Source organism: Magallana gigas, chromosome 5 (genome assembly GCF_963853765.1).
Source record: "Magallana gigas chromosome 5, xbMagGiga1.1, whole genome shotgun sequence".
Classification (NCBI taxonomy): domain Eukaryota; kingdom Metazoa; phylum Mollusca; class Bivalvia; order Ostreida; family Ostreidae; genus Magallana; species Magallana gigas.
The window spans coordinates 34356842-34375562 of NC_088857.1; the positions used below are offsets into that span (position 1 = coordinate 34356842).

Below are 18721 nucleotides of genomic sequence, written 5' to 3' on the forward strand. Positions count from 1 at the left end.
GCTGTTGTGCAACTCCCGCCAAGCCTCTGCTGGCTGCTGATTCAATCACCCATCTGACTCTGATTATGATGGGGGAGTGTAAGTCCTTGATTCCCGCTCATATGTGAAAAAAACATTTGGCAATGTACAGTTTACATAACTTTACTTGAAGAAGCCCAAGGAGTGCTGCCATATCAACCTCTATCATTTGTAATACACTTTTCTTAGTGTTGAATTTGGGATAGGTAGTAAAGTTTATTTAGCTCGACTAGATATTACATCAAATTTTTAAGTCATGTTGCTAAAAATATATCAATTGCTACTCTCTGTTTTCATGCTGACTTGTCAAAAATTTAAATATATTACAATGATAGAATATAACAAAATAATATGTTATGGGGTTACATAATTGTTGATCATTCTACATAAAGTTCAATGTTACTGGTATTTTTTGTAACAAAACAGCAACAATGTTCTCGAATGTCAATAACAATTGTTGACATCTTAGCTAGATGTCTGTATCATTGATCCAGAATTCTAACAGTATACCATATGACTAACCATAACAATATAACCTCATCCACCTTAAATTTTCAAATTAGATGGATTATAAACGATATCTCATAGAACACCTAAATGTCACTTACTAGTTTTCCATGGATATCATACCAGGTTCATTTGGAAACTCTATGACTTATTTAGAAACTATGATGGCAAAGAGAACTAAAACTTAAGTCACCTTGACCTCACAATATCATGCTTTTGTGATTTCTAGAATGTTGGAATTCATCCAAACATATTAGTTATTGAATCATATTCATAGAAAAACCACTTGTTGAAACCTCTGGAATACAATACACTCAAGGTCATTTTCAAAATCAATTTTAGCTGACGTTGATATATCTTGACCAGCTTAATGGCCACTTGACATTCCTGACAATACTATATCAGGCTAGTTTAGAACGTTCCCAAGATCTCTGTTTAGTTTTCTAGCTGACTCATAATTCTTATACAGGTGCATTCCAAAGGGCCATAACTCATACTGAACCTGCCTGTGTGGGATATTACCGCTGTCTCCATACATTATCCCGATACTTGCACCTAGTAATGCATCACATAGAACTCTCAGGAAGTGCTTTCCTGCCGTTTGCAATATGTACAATATGGATTATTTCAGACGTTAAAGATATATCTATAAGTACAAAGCACATGCCCCTAAAATCTCAAGAATTCTTTTATATTGTATTTAAATTGTTTGAAAGCACAGATCATGAATCAATCAATTTTACTCCCTATCAGTTTTTGGCAAAGTTTTTTGACTGTGTTCTTTATATTTATTTATGGAGGAATTAAAAAATTTATGCCACATTACAACCAGAAATTCTAGAACCTGTAGCGTCTGCAAATGCTCCAGTGCTAGCAGTCTCTCAAGCCAAACACAACCAACCATAACAGAATTGAATGAGAACAAAATTGATATCAGACTAAGAATTCTGCATGGTGGAAGACATCTTCTTCTATGAAGATCAAACACTCAAATAACCACCTCACCTTACGCTCACAGAATAAAGCTGCATGTAAAATAGTCTATGGTTGAAAATTCGGCTAAATGACTTAAAGTGTTCAGAGTATAGAAAGTGTGAGTTTTTGGTTAAAAAACACATTTGAAGTGTTAAACTGCATATTCTGAAGCCATTACCCTTTGCATCCAAATGCTATACCTCAGTGCCAACACAACATAAAATGTTGATTATGCAATATCTCAAGAAGTTGTACAGCTTTGCACCACCTTTATCGATAATAAAACTTAAACTTCTTACGTATTACATATATTGGAAAAATGAATACCTTTGGGTTACAAATGCTTACTTTTCAATGAAAAGACTGACAAAATACTCATTTATAAGAGAAACATTATTTAAAAAATTGCTTTGAGACTGCATTTATCTTTGCCAACAAATGTGTGATGCTACATCCTAAAGAAATATACTGTAGTTCTTCTTCTCTTCAAATGAGAGATCAAATTTCCAATATAACTCCCTCACTATAACTCCTCTGTGTCAGATAAACTAAACACACCAACCTCTGAAACAAAGCACTTTTATCAAGTGCAAAATACCTTGCTTTCAATTTATCACAGCACAAATTACAGGGAGCAGACGGGAGCCAATGAAGGCTATCAAAGCTGTGTACGGATCTGTTTTTCTCCATGATCATCACTGAAAATTCCTCCGATAAGCTAACTAATTTGACAAAGTTCTCCGAAACAGACAACAGCTGTGTCAAAATTACTACCACAGCACTGACATCACAGCTTGATCGCAAAAAATACCATATGCAATAGACTGCCAAAAAAAACCTGTGGGAAAATTTGGAAATGGGTCATTTTCGTTACTCCCTAGCACCACATTATGATCTTGTTTACTATAGGTATGATTGATATGTAAGTGCATCATTGTTTGGCGCCTGGAATAACAGCATTTTATGCTTCACTTCTCCCCAGGAACCAAGACATTATTGCCTCCCAAGACACTATCATGTCAGCCAGCATTTGATACATTGCCTATGATCTGCAGGTAAATCTGACTTCCCTGGAATTCATGCCAGAATTCTTTTGCTCCTCATTTTTGCTTCCAGCTTGACTCCTAGCTTCTTGTCAAGATAAAGCATGCCCACAGACAATAGAAAAAGCATCTGGCGCAACTTTCTGTGTATGGTGATAATGAAGGGTAACCTTTTTTGAAGTGATAGAGAATTAGGTTCATTTATACTTTCAATTAATTTATAATGAATAAATATCTAGATGTGACAATGGTGATATATACGTCCAATACCAGAAGTTACTAATATTACCATACTTTAAGAGAATAAATATAAATATCTCAATGTATCAAGAATCTATCCAATTTTACCCATTAAAAAGCAGCATGATTCACCTTAAACATAGCGTTCTATATTGAATCAATATAAATATCTGTCTGTTTTCAAACTACCAGTAAGCTTATGTATCATAATTCATGAAAATGTTGCGGTTTTCCCAAAGGACTTTTACTTTCTACTGTACATTCATTTAACATATAAACTATAATGGAAGATAATAAGCCTAGTGTAAAAACTTTATAAAAATTCCACTTACCTATAAAGTGTCTTTTATATTAGTTATTATGGTCAGTCGATCAAATGTACTTTATGAACCAATAAAAGCACAAAGATGAAATTTACCCATAAACTAGTCGTTTACTGTACATGTACTTCCCATTCAAGAGAAGAGCTTTTTACTGTTGTACGTAAAACAGTACATAATTTGCAATCTATACATCTGCAAGTGACTTCCTGTAGTGAATAACACAATCTGTATGGAGAAGCAGCTCGCTGATGATATAGCTGTGGTAAGTGACATCTCCGCATATTGTCTACACCCTTGTAAAACATCATGTAATTTTATGCATCACTCCATTTCGCATCCTTTTGTACAGCAATTGTTACAAAATTACACCGTTGAACCAGTACTGAAATCATTCAAATATAAATTTGTTTCCTTCCCGACAGGGATATCTTAATTGCCCTTTCCGATAATGAGGAAGTAAATGAAAAAAAAGGAGTGTAAATACCAGTACTTCATGAAACTCACAAATGCAGCAAAATCACTTGAAACACTAAAAAAACATTCTACATTACATATCTCTTTTTCAGAATTAGTAAAGAATTACCTCCCACTACAAAATTATCCTCAAGTTACTCCACAAAGATAAGGACGGACGTAGAACGTGTACTAGGTTCGCAAAGTTCCCCTTTTCTGCAAACTTTAAGTGTCCATGCAATCCCTTATTTCAATTTTTATTTTTACATTTGCAAAAATGCTTCCTTATATGAACTTAAAAAATAGCGAAAACGTTCAATTCTCTGTTAACATTTTCATGACGTCACAATGATTATAGCACATGCTTATCAATTGGATTATTGTAAACAAAAAAACACGGTAATTTTAACAATTCTGAACGATTTTCCTTTTACAAATGTAAATATAAGTAATAAACAGCAATGTTTAAAAGTTCATCAGGAAATGTACTTGGTTGGTACATGATCAAATCTTCTGAGAAGCCTTTGGGCTTCGCAGGATTTGATCACATGACAAACCAAGTTCATATCCTGGTGAACTTTTTAAATTGCTGTTTATTTTTTAAATATACAGGCACGATAATATGAAATTGCTTGACCTAAAAAATTTATTAAAGCTGGAAGAATTTATGTCCTAATTTGTTTATATTGGTATTGCATTCATTCTGATGGGTTTACTGAATTGAATTACTAAAATATTAAGCTAGCTGCCAAATGTATCATATTTTGAGGAACAGTAAATCTTTTATAAATCATAAATTCTTTTTTTCTTTCCATGCAGACACATATCAAAATTATCCAGTGAATTTACATAAAACCATTGAAAGATCAAAGAAAAATAAAACAATGAGCAACTCAAGCTTTCATTGCAACATCAAACTGGAATTATAATAGACTTACGCACCTGATGTTTTAAACAGAGAGAGAAAATCTTCACAAATAATAATAAGAGATTGGATGGCTCCATGTTCTTCAGACACTTGTACATGCGGAGATAGAAAAAAATGAATTCCGGGAGGTGTGCTTGCTGTCTGGATAATCAAACGCGAATCAGATAACCTAATGTGTCTGCCGTTTTCATTAAAGCTCCCTCTGTACATATGTAATCTAAGGAAAAACTAGGGGCCACAGATTTTGATTGCAATAAAACACATCTCCCTCCTTTTGCATTCCAACACCAGAACCATGGATTCCAATAGGTTGGAGCCTGAAGAAGTCAACCATGTGCCAAAAAGTGGAAAGAGGAATGTCCTTAGCAAGGAACCGATGGATTCTGAGTTTTAATTCATACCCCCACACCCCATTATCTTTGGATTTTTTACCTTGAGTGATTAGGTATCAGGTGAAACAAACTCGTACTCGATGAAGATAAACACCATTTTCACGCAATTAAAGCTTTCTCTGTTTCAGAGAAAAAAATATTTCTGTAAATCTAGCAGCTGGTGGTTTCGATTAAATTTATATGTCAAGGAACTCATCCATAGCAAGGACATAGAAACAATTAGATGGTCAATTAAATGTCGCCAACTATAATATTTGTTGTGACCTAGCAAGCTTTAACCATTTATTGACATGTGCTTCTTCCTTTCACTAAAATTACTTATAAGAGGGACACCTCGATAAACTTAAGCCATTTACACTAATCACATGCACACAGATATGTACGCAATCCTGTCAAGTAAGTAATAAGACCATTATCAAATTAACACAGATACGTGGATAAACACATAAAAATAAGTTCGGAGCTTTAGAATAATATGTTGACATGGAAAGAATGTTGATGTATCAGTACGCTACATATATATACTAGGGGACTGAAATAAAGAGATCTTGGTATGAGAGCAGACTACAGGGAAATCTGATAGAGATCTTAGCATGCTTATAGAAACATCTCAAAGCCTGAACATCATTCTGTGTGTTGTTTCAAGCACAGGAAAAAGTTTTCCTCCCACCAATGCCTGCATTCTATCTGGGTTTTTGTCCATTATAGAGCTATCAAAAATGATAAAAAATGTTCGGTATCTGGCAAAAACTGGCCTGATGCTGACATTAAAAGGCTATCATATAGATTTATTGTGCATACATAGGATAGTTTTCTGTATGAATAAAATCAAAACTGACTCTCCCCTTTTTGACGAAAGCCTGAAAAATCAATCTAATCTTTATAGAGATCACATATAAAATATTTGATGGATTAAATATACAGCATCCCATAATTACCTCTTTACTGTAAATCAATAAATTCCTTCCCAAAATGTTTGAATGGTCTGCACACACACACAAAAAAACAGAAAGAAAAGTTCCCAGATAAATCCCAATAGTTAAAATAGGGTCTCTTTCTTGGTTCACAGAGACAAAATGTTTACTCTGGAACGATTAGGCTCTCCTAATAAATAAAAGGATGCTGACACAGAAACAAACACTGAGACAACCCTGATTAAATCAAGGAAAGTAAACCGTGCCAATCAGCCTGCAGTCAAAATACTGAATGGGGCAGCTACAGCACAGCGTACATCTCCTATCCTTCTCTCCCCTTCTCTTCCTCTCTCATGTTATTAATGCTGAAATATCCGGTGGGGGGAAACTCAGGAAAGAAGAGTTGACCTCATCAAACACAAATAGGAAGTCGGAGCCCGTCAATTGAAAGTCACTATCTGTGATTCAATGCACCAAAAACACAATATTTTCCTTTCATTGTGTGTATAATCCTTGCACAACAATTGACAAATGATTTTGCTTTGTTCAGCCTAACTGGGATGTTTTGGTGTTTGTGGATGGCTATAACTCCCTGCGTACTGGGACTATTATAATCACTGTCCTTACATCACCCGCTATTACACACTATTCAGGATAAGGCTCATATAACCAGGAATCATTACCAGCCATTACTTCCTGTGGCCAAGATACACACTCAGTCCATTGACGTTTATGCATGTGTGTGTAATGATATTGTATAACTTTAATGTTTATATCTAAATGTCCCCCCCCACCCCTCCCCATTTAATTACAGCTTAATGCAATGCTCTCTGGTTGTCTACTTTCATCTTTATAACATTTTTATAAAAATTATGTAACATGCTTGAGGTACTTCATATTTGTAAAACTCTGATGCACAAAACCCTCTTTATATTACCGAGAAAATTTAATAAAATGGTTTCTCCCATTTCCATTCGATATCAGAATATACATTTAGTTGCTCAAGTTTAATTTGACTTTCTAGTACATGTATCATATTACTTGTGACTGAGGAGCGAGTCCTGCAGTGCCTTTTTTATTTTTAACTTGATAAACTGTAATTCCATATAGTCAGCTTAAAAGATTAACACAAAAAACTAAATATATTAAATTTTAAGCTGAACTTTAAGGGCATTCTGGCCTCCTTTTAGTGCATAATCATACCAAATGTACCAATTAATTACATCAATTACTTTCATTTATAAGATCTAGTAAAATGGCAAAAATTAATTGGTTAGTTGACATGTGTGAGCCATCATTCTGCAGCATGCAACATTTAATGATCAACAAATCAGTAATTGTAAAAAAAATATATCATTTATAAATTTTTCGTAGAAAAATGAAAGGTCAATCACTTATTATATACAGTAAACAGGCAGACAATTTAATATGGTATAAGCTACAATTGTGTACATATTTTACATGTTGTATTTTCATTCAATGTTGACAAATTAATTTGTTGCATTAAGAGTGATTTCCCTATATACTTAAAGGATTTAATTCATGATGCTAAAATATATATACATGTCCTTAAATTGGTCCATATATAACCCCCAAAGTGGAAGTTTTTGTGTATATCACTTGTGTTTAATTTTTTTTAATTTTGTAACTTTAATTTATGTTTGAAGTGGGGCGTACTTGCCAGGAATGGCACTAATACTTCTATTGTAAGATGAAAATGTAGGTCAAGGTCTCTTCCTCTAAACACTTTCGATAACCTCGCAGTAATTATTACATCATGATGGCTTAACATAGTCAACAATATGTTCAATTATCCTATACTTTATCCATATAATTTATTTGCATCCTTAAAATGTGAAAAAAATCAATAAGTGCAGAGAAAAGTTTAATAAAAAGATGTTAAAGAAAAATGTCAGGAATATCAATGAAAACCATCTTTTCTAAAACAGCAGAAGCAAAATGGACAAAATTTCAAAACTCAAAACCAACCAAACAATTTGTCCTATCCTGTGTAATGTTTCTGGAGGCCAAACTCCGTCATAATACTACTGATCGTCAGCCAACATTCCCTATGTAAACGACAGCCTCTCCCACCTTACCTACAGGCTGCAATCACTAACTTCACACGGATTATAATTCCCTCTATCCCAACTCTTCTAATCCTTCAAGCTGGCCTGCACATAAATAACAGGGGAGTCTTTCAGCAGTGTTCATTGATATTGCTACAGTTCACACCTGCTCTATAAGATCTGTCAATGCATTCACTGTCTACCACTCACTGAAGAAAACCATTCCTCTCTTCTCACTTTCAGACAACCACCCCATAATGACTGCAGCATAAACTCATTAAAATTTTATGTCTTTGTAATTACATCCTTTTGTTCACCACAAATATCATTGACTGCAACCAACTTAGAAAACTTCAACACCTACCCAGGTATGACCAGCACAACTTGATGTCTATTGAGTAAAATTAAGCCAGCTGTTTTGAAATAAACAAAGGTGTAATTATTTGGTGTACTGGTAATATAAAATCAAAAGTATCTTACATGCGCTCTTTGTTGATCAGCGAGGACTTGAAGACTTGCGGCTCCAATTATTTTCCAATTTCACTTTCCAAGTCAAAACATGTATCAATAAACAATTGCAGACTTTTGCTTCTTATAGTGTTGCTGCATGCTCTTTTGTAGCAATGTACTCAGAACAGCACTGTAATGTCATTATACACACTGTAAGTACCAGGTACTCCAACCACACAAGTCCTGCAACAACAATCCTCACAAAGACCCCAATCAGCAATACACCACTAGAGGGCACTCCACTGATCTAATCCTCCAAAACAACAATGTAGGACACTTGTTCTATCTGTCTGGTGACTTATCTCACTATTGACTCCACTCTTTGTTAAAGACCCCCTATAACAAATACAAATCACTACAGACCACTGTTACTACTAACACTTCAGTCGACTCACAATGGCTCTCCCCCCTCATTAAATGGCCAGGCAATCACAAATCAGTTAATCAGGCTCAAGAACTCCAGGGATTTGTAGGAAGGAAGACTTTTACTAATTTTCTACATTCTAATGTCTAGCCACATTTCCTGGGTTTGATCACTTGAAGAAAAGAAGACAGCTTGTACCTTGCACTTGCTCAAAGATTTCACAGTATATCGCCAATCAAAATATATATACACAAAATCATGCATGCAGCTACCACACGTGTACTCAAAAAGATTTACAAGCTCAGAATGACTTAGCAAAAATCACGAACACAAGTATTAGTAATTCAGACATTGTAATGAGTAGCATATTTTGGAATCTGAAATTTTTTTTTTAAATGTTCAATACCCACAGTATTTACACATATGATTCAATTGTCAAATGTTGAAGTTAAGTCACTTTACCAGCAAAGCAAACAGAAATGAATTCATCAACTCAAACAACCATGTCTGGATATTCTCTTGATACTTCACAAATTTCATATTATCTTCCCTTGGAAGAATTGGAGTTCTGTTATCAAATATTAATTTCAATAAAGCCAAATTTCTGTGCCTAATCTAAACTGAAATCAATCTATTGCAGGCACAAACTTCTGCATTAATTCACAAAAGATATAATGCAGTCTATTTGTCTAAACAAATGAAATGGTGCAAAACGAAAACAAACCATTACTGGTAAAACACTGAATCATTAATTGCATCAAATATTAAATTTACCATTTTTGTGACTCCATTAAGATCCTGCTCATTTTGCATTGCAAATTCAAGAGAAACTCTGTTTTAATTTTGATAATAAGACATTCAACATCGGACCAATGCAGTCACACAGCTTTTGTTCAGGTTTAAATTCTGAGTACACTGATATTATGTATCAATTGTTCAAAATTCCACTCGGCAAATTGAATGCCTTTGTGAGCTAGAACTCAATTTCACATGTAATTATTCATTCGACCTTACCATGCTTACCTCGTACAGTCCCTGCCACAACACAGTAAATGCAATCAATTCCACAATTTTGTAAAACTCGTTTCCCATTTGATACATAGACACACTATTTACTTTCAATTCCCCCTTTGAAAGCATTCATTACTTTCGATGATTTTCAATGCAGGGAATTGTGTCAGGGCATCTAAACTTGCTGAATGAGCTTTATTCAGAGCGACTTTATACCCTAGTCATAACATTCCCTACACATATCAAGTGCCCTTCTGTTTACATTTACAAGTTCTTTAAAATCTCTTCAAAGGACATTAATACCCTAATTGGATTATGCTGGATTATTACTCCGTTTGACACCTGTCTGAAGCTAAATGATTTCGTCTGAATGCTATGCATTATTAAATTAATTAATGCAATGTTTTTTGAATCTATATCTGTTATAATCTGTACACATCCCATGAAATCTTAGGAATCTCAGCAATTTTTTTCCCTCACCCGAGATTGTTTATTCTACATAACCTAGAAGTGGTACATTTAGTAATAAGAATGAACAGAACCTGTTTAAAAGAAAGTTTAAGTAAATAAATTAATGTGCAACAGGCTCTGTGGGTCTCATAAACTGTCTGTCTGTCTGATTTTCATGTGTATCCTTACGTAGGCTTCCAACTCGATCAAAATTGCTTCAGGATTTCTTGCATTTTTCAAAAATGCACATGTACAAGTACCCACACAAACATATAATTACAGAATTAAGCAGAATTTTCTAAAAAAAATCTCCAAGAATCAAAACTTAAATAAAGTAACAAACCTTAGGTGTGTTTATCTGTGCAAAATCAAACAAGAGAAATCTTTGGATCAACCACAGTCTAATACCCAACAACTTTGCTGTCAATAAGGCTCAAAGTCTCCTGATTAAAACCAGTGGACACTTGGTATACTGATCCAAACAAGAATGTGTCAATCTATAGTAATAACTTGTCAATATTGGTTGTCAATTGGTCGACGTATCAAGGGCTTCCCAGTAAGACCTAACCTACTGAAGGTGTAGGCTGACCTTCTTCCTGTTATGGCCGATTATAAAACTTTATCGCAATAGGTCAATCAATATAAGACCTTAAGAAGGCAGTGATGATAAAACAAGAAACACAAACTAATGGAAGGTGCTGTGGGTAATCTGGTGCCCTGGGAGGGGGGGGGGGGGGTACCAATACAAAGTGACCTTATTTTACCATGGAAGATGGGTGGACTGTAATTGTGTCTGAACTTAATACTGTGAAAAACAACGCTATTATAGACTCAAATGAGGAGAACTGTATGAGCTCAAACATGTGTTTATGGCACTTAATATTGTACAATGCTCTAATCTATATATCCCTTTATTACTTTGCTGATCTATTCATAAGAACCTTAGCCTATGACTATACATGTAGTACATGAACTGCAGTTGAATTTGCATGTATGGATCCTTAAAGGAAGTCTGTTTCTACAGAATCTAGAGAAAAAAGTCTTTATAATTAAGCATACATGTAACCCTGGAGCTAGATCACCCAAAGCCCAAACTTCCTCGTTGTACACATATGGATAATTGACAACTTTATGTAAGCTCCATGCAAATGCATTCATAAAACCTTGACTATAGTATATCTGTAAGTCTTTAAATGTAGAACAATGCCATCTATATTTAATGCAAAAAATTGGGAAAAGTTGAGCTTTAATTGATTTAGACTAATTGAAGTCTAAATGCTAATCTTTCCTTCACATTTAGAAACATTAATACATTGAGTAATCAGAAATATCAATCTAGGGACCTGGATCAAGTAGAAAGAATACATTCAGGATATGACAGAGAAAGAGATTACCCAAAGTGTGCTGTGTGTAAAATTTAAAAATTAAACGATACTTACAAAGTAGAAGTTTGATTGTAATTCTCCGAAGTATGCGTCAGTATTAGAGATCAGGTGAGATTGCAAAGCTATTCCCAGAATTCAATCTTAAAAGGTGCTGAGACCACAAACCGAGACTCTCAATACAGGGTGGGTGCGGTGTGGCACCTGATCTCTAATACTGACGCATACTTCGGAGAATTACAATCAAACTTCTACTTTGTAAGTATCGTTTAATTTTTAAATTCTCCATCAGTATGCGTCAGCATCGAGATCACGTGAGAGATTTAAAGTGTGGTCACAGCACTAAATATGAGAAATGGACTTAGCAATAATGTCCTAATTTCTACTGAAAGGCTCCACCCCCTGCACCCCGGCCTAGCTGACTCTCCACAGTGGAGGGTCCAGAGTCAGCATTTTACACCAAGCCTCAAAGAATCTCAGCTTTCGATTGTTTAGCAGTAAATATGAAGATCAATTAATTAAACATTAAATCCTTATTTTGGGATATCGTAGGTCCTTTAACACACCAGGCCGTGCAGACAAATTATCAAACTGCACATTAGCCTAAAGGTAAGTCCAAATTAATGGAAGAGCCACCATAACAGCCACAAGTGTGAGCTTTGATTTTTGCTTGTGACATTGCACTCAAGCAGCACTCAATGTTTGTGACATCATAATAAAACTCAACATTTTAACCTTTCAGTACCCTGTGTGTGCTATAGTGCTATAACTGCCATAGCTTTCCACACATTTTACATGCAAAATAAATGTGGAATGTAAGATATTGTAGTTTTTAATTAATCACTTCTTATACACAAAACTGATTGACTTTAAAGCTAAGTAAATCAGTGGCTCCATGAACGATCTGCTACAGCAAGTGCAACACCGCAGGAGCATCTGCAACGCATCAATTAGATTTACTTTTGTTTCCAAACATAACTTGTAAAGAACACAAAAAAACCAGCTGATGTTGACAATAAGGCAACTGCATTACACAGCAATATGTGTATCTTGACTACATGCAAGTTTTCTATTTTCTGCTTAATTTCTCTTGGTTTCTCTTCATTAAAAGGCCTCTCTCTTATCTGCCAAAGCAAATTGTTTAGTTAGCTCTCTACCCCTTTTACAAGCAACATCTGCAGCCGATTACATAACTGCTGCTTAACTTTAATGATATTCACAATCACATAGGGTCACAACACTGCAACAGCCATTAGTAAAGATCAAAAGATCAAATCTGTAATAAAAATGGGGGTCAACTCAGCTAGAATTTTTAATTAGCTCAGGCAGACTAATGAGAAAGTTGTTTATTCAGAATCCTTTAAATTCACTACCAAGGTCATTGAAGATTTCTAGCAGTTAGGATTTTACAACAATTGATGGATATCCCATAACTGATTAATGACTTCCGATGGCAATAATTCTTTTTCTTCTTAGAATTAATTCATATAGTCATCATCATTTGTAATTTGCTTGCAGTAAATTAAAACCAAAATTAACAACTTCTGTGAGAATGTTAAAAGGTGCATTACATATATAATATATACATGTATAGTATAAATTTTGGCAAAGTAAATACATATACATGTACATGTACTAAAATGTACACCTATAAGCATATTTACTTCAACATGTATTTCTTATTCTAACCTGACCAGACAGACAAATACCAAGAAATTATATAGTATGGTAAGGGAGAAAGAGACGCACACACAGGCTACAGTAAAGAAACTCAAGAAAAAAGAAAGATTACAGTATAAGTTTACACTCCAAGCTTACAGACAACATCATAATAATTATTAATTTTCTGACACAAACTCAGTCATGTAAGAATGGCATTTGGCTGAGAGAATATTGGCATTGGGATGCAAGAGAGAAAATACCTTGGATATATTGACGCATTATGTAAATTTACTTTACCCCTCCTAAGTAGCAGATAGCAAATATGGGCAATTCAACAGAAAAACTCAAATTAGCTGCAGGATCTTGGTTCACAGTCCCTATATTGATCAACATTTCAAAGAAAATGAATCATTTAGTCCGTTTTCACCATATGGTATTGCAGAATCCTCTTCAAAAACAATCAATATTCTTAATAAAGTCATAGCAACTTGGCAATCTCCATGTTCTAGCTATTACCATACATCAGTATTAGCGAGTTTCATATGATTCATATGAACGGCGAGGTCAGTGGAAAAGATGATTCAATTTTATTGAGCTACATACAAGTGAAGGCCGGGTCTCTGCTGCCTAATACTTTTTGAAGAGGTTTCTTTTAGTGTAACTCATATTGCATTGAAAAGTAGAGCCATTACGCTTCTGTGGGTAAGCTTTATAGCTGGGATTTATATAAAGTCTCTAATGTATTTTCAGAAGCCTGATCCATAATCTTTTTAACACTACAATAACACTCCTTGAAAACTAGCTCTTTATGGGTAAATCAACATTCTCATCTTTCACTTTCAGCATCTGTAAATACGGGTAATTCAAAATTAAAAAAAATAAACTTGCACAACACAGAAACTTTCACCATTTGAAAAACTATGTTGGTTCAAAGATTACACACCGTACTCATGCATTGCCTCTGATACAGGTATTTATCATACATATCACATATAGCGGACTCACAAACCAAAGTAATATTAAGTTTCAATTATTGAACAGAAATAACAAATGATATACAGAAAATTACAATGCCTAGAAAGAGAGAAGAAAAAAATCCATTCATTGAACAACATTCATCTAATCAAAACTGAAGATAACAAAACTGAGAGTTATGGTGGAGACAAGTCAAAACTTAAGATAACAAAACTGAGAGTTATGGTGGAGACAAGTGCTAAGGAAGACTTACAGTCAGCATGGTCCTGGGTAAGAGAGCTTGCTAAAGAAGCAAATCAGTTGTCAATGACAACAACCAAATCAAAATGGCTACCCATCTCAAAGCTGTACATAGTATAACACTTTCTTGAAAACAGTGAAAAAGAGGATGATTTGTAGCATAATAAAAAGAGTGACAAAAAAATAAAGGGTTTGTACATGTAATCAACCAAAGAGTTCCTGTATTCAACTATGATTTTCATAGAGATTCAAATTTTTACTTTTCCCGTGTAAAAATCTCTTAAAACTTAAAATTGTTTTTGAATGGTGTATATATCATTAGAAATAACAATGTTTGATCAAAATCAACATATTCACTTAAGATTAAACAAGGTTGTATTAACCAATTAGGGAAAAACAATTTAGCAAATAAGAATACTGTGGTTTCATTAATTTTCGTGGGTATCAATTTTCCTGGATTTTCGGAAAACCACAGTTTCAAGGATACGTAATTTCGTGGCCAATGATCCTATCAATACAAAAAGTTAGTTGAAATTGAACTTCAATGAACATTTAAATTCGTGGATCAACTTAACAACGAAATCCACGAAAATTGGTATTCAATGAATATTGATGAAACCAAAGTACATGTACATGTAATATATCCTATACCAAAATATATGCAATTTTCTATCCGTGACAGCTTTGTACATCTGTTAATTAATAAACCTAATTTCAAGTTTTCATCAAATTTAATTTTAAATTTTAAAATGAATATTGATTTAGAGGAAACAGTAATGATCAACACCTGTTAAAGATTGTTTAACCATACACTGATTACGCTTCACACATTTTGCTCTCAAAATATTACATCAATTACTATTTATTATTTCAAGTTCCATAAGCTTTCAGCAGCAGAGTTCTTACATCTTACTGGTAAATATAAATTAAAGAATATTTATCCAAGGTAAGCTGATGATACTTTTTCCTGTTCATACCATGAACAAAATATAATCATATCATCTTTGCACTTCTCTTGCACTGCATACACTAATGATTCCTTTTAATAGTAAATCAATTAACTAATACATTTACATGTATATATATGCAGATTATACCTTTGAAAATTCTTAAGACTGACCTGCAAAAGGGCCAAGCTTGTCATCCGTCACAATGTCATCCAGGCTGGTACTGCTCCCCCTCGTGGAAGATCTTCTCAATACAACTGGTTCTTCTGGCTCATCCATCACCTTGCCTGCAGGTGCTCTGGAATTCTGGGTATCAGCAGCATGGCCTTGACCTTTACCCTGTGACCCGGTCATCATGTTGTCCTCTGTTATAGTTTCCATGTCTTTAGAAGACCTCTTGTTCTGTAACAATATGTAAGATCCAGACTATAAATGCATTAATTCACTGTTACTACATGTAAAGTCAAGCACTTCCAAAAATCCTAGGTCCTCTTAAAATATCTTACTTCTTAATCAACTGACAGGAAGTATGTCATCACTTCTACACAAAGGCTTTAGAGAGGACAAATTATCACTGACAGAAAGCTTCACAATATCCGAACAGATAGAATTTCATCAAAATACGGTACATACACCACATACTGGATGGTACATTACCTGTAAATTTATATATTCATACCAAGCGCCTGTCTAAAGTCAAAAGTTGTATTCTATCTAAGTTAATACATACATTGTATGCACTCCTTACATTATAAATGACCTAGACATCATATCATATGTAGTACATGTAGGTGGTTGTTGTTTAAATGCACGTTCATATAAAGAGTCAAAGGACAAACTTATCTGTGAACAACCAGGTAGTGGTGCAAACAAGTCTAGTGATATATGTCTCTCCTGAATAACTATTCAAAATAATGACTTCAATTCCAATACCAACTCACATACCTACATGTATTATTAACCTATCTCAGAACAAAAATTAACATTTTTAATACTAATTGTCATAATTAACCTTGATTATAAACTAGGAGTGCAAGCAGATTACATCAGGGAGATGCAAAGGGAGATTACTCAATAAAACGATAAGTTATTGCCATGTTTGCTTTTCATGCCTAAATCAGAGATAATATGCAGAGTATTGATGTCGTACAATGTACGATTAAAAGTAAGCTATGAGCCCTTATTCTAGTTTTGTTTTCATAAATATTTTCTGAAGCTTGTTACAAATTTTATTTTTCATGCAATCAAAGTTATATGGGGTGGGGTGGGGGACTTTCACCAAATACACTTATTACACTAGAACACATGGTTATGGTCAGAGGACGGTCTTCAGAACGTTTATATGTACTATAGTTTGATTATGTGCTCCTCTTTACTGAACAATATTATTATTCTTGAAATACTTTTAAAACAAAAACAACAAAAACAAAAGGTTATTATAGCATAGTTTTCAAGTATTAATAAGGATATTACACAGCATATAATTATCATAATTTAATGTAAAACAAATACATGTTAGTGGCCTATACATAAGGTACACCAGCTTACCCATCTTCTTGGCTATCATAGTGAGCAAAGATGAAACAAATATAATGTCTGATGGATACTGCTAAACAAGAAAGGAATTTCTACATATACCTGCTGGTTGTAAACATATTTACAGGTTCTTACATTAAAACTTGCTCACAATTAATGAACAAAGGTTATAAGGAAATCTTGAATTAATCAATGAACCATTGAGTTGAGAGTGCTAGGAATCTGGAAGAAGTTTAAAGGTACTTATTCCAGGGCCACAATTTGTGAGATTAAAAGCCCCCTGTTAATTACAGTATTCAAACCAGCACCTACTGATCATTAACACTAACGAGTAAATTACACAGTCTCCATTAATACACAATATACAACGTCACAAGAATCTACTGCCAAATGTCAAATACATGAAGGATTTTAAAACATACCTAGTAATTTTGAGTTTCAATTAAACCAAAGAAAGTTTGGATGTGCATGGTAACAATAAAGAAGAAAGTTGTATGTGGATTAAAAATTTCCAAGGTTACATAAGACTCAAAAAGAAAATATTTTGTGCCAAAAAACATACATTTTAAGCTTTAACAAGCACTTGAAAGTCAAGCTCACATTTAATGATTTTAGATATAATTAAACTGCAGGTAAAAACTAACCAAACCAGGCATGTATTTCTACAGGTAGACTATTAATGTGCCAATTATTAGCCATCAAAGAATTCTAAATGATCTACATTCCACTGGTCAAAAGGTAAAACATTTTTGAAAACTCTTCAATCTTTTGTTCTGCCTAATAATATTTTTTTTCATTGCAGATGTTGCTGATTCAATATAGGCGGAACATTACAGGAAAAAAATCCTTTAAATAATATTTCCTCTCCTTTAAATATCAATGATCTCACTCTGAATTTAATTGGAAGATACATAAAATTGTCTTTTTACAAGATGTATTTATATTTGTTACAAGTTTGAGTGCAGATACATGCTTGATACCTTCATAAAATTTCACTAATTGTGGTTTCAGATAATTGCCTACTTCCATAGTCATTTGGTTACAACGATCTTTGTTTTTCTCAGTATTCAAGTTTAACATGATGTTTCAAACATCATTGTTCATGAGCAAAAGTTTTCAAAATTTGAACGGATCAAGAAAAAATAAAATGTCATTTTCACATCTTTAAGATATACATACTCTAAATTATTAACTTACATCAATAATGCTATTTGTAAAAATACCCTGTATCAAAATTTATTCATTATATATAATGTCAACTTATAGATTCCAAGGCTCCCCAACCTCGGCTATAAGAATACTTCTACATGTTCTGGGGTGATAAAAACAGTTGTTAAAAAAAAACTTACATCAATAATGGCCATTCTCTCTTCAATGCCTAGAATGGCTGTATGCGGTGAGGGGGGAGGGAAATCAGGTGTGGGGGGCTGGGTATAGCCCGTGGGGGTTAAAGGGATCCCTTCCTTATGTTTAGTCTTATCAAACTGTAAAGACCCAGGTGGCTTGGTAGCTATGAAGGAAAAAAAAGTTTTTGTACAAATTTTAAATGACCAATTGTATTACAATATAAAAAAAATGTACAGTGTATTTCTTTACATATTTATAAGCTCTTTATGTGAACTAAAATTTCATTGGCTGAATGTTTTAATTTTTCAAAACATTTGACATTTTAAAGATTGCAAATCAAATTTCAAGGAATGAACTTAAAAAAAAGCACTTTAATCTATTCTTGTTACATGTATAAACTGGAATACAAAAATTTACACTTTTCTTAAAACTCTG

The 18721-nt window shown here is 33.8% G+C and overlaps 1 protein-coding gene across 7 annotated transcripts in view; it reads right to left on the reverse strand.

Annotated features, from left to right (window-relative positions):
- The window catches only part of LOC105332396 (ankyrin repeat and sterile alpha motif domain-containing protein 1B), a 57991-nt gene that overhangs the window by 24245 nt on the left and 15025 nt on the right, over positions 1-18721 (reverse strand). For 6 of the 7 annotated variants that reach the window (XM_066084705.1, XM_066084704.1, XM_020068981.3 and 3 more), the window contains 3 exons: positions 18289-18449; positions 15577-15805; positions 14470-14499 (listed from right to left, as the gene is read on the reverse strand). In XM_066084705.1, the coding sequence (XP_065940777.1) occupies positions 14470-14499; positions 15577-15805; positions 18289-18449 (420 nt within the window). The remainder of the gene's footprint in view (positions 1-14469; positions 14500-15576; positions 15806-18288; positions 18450-18721) is intronic. The other variant, XM_066084703.1, reaches the window with a different exon arrangement.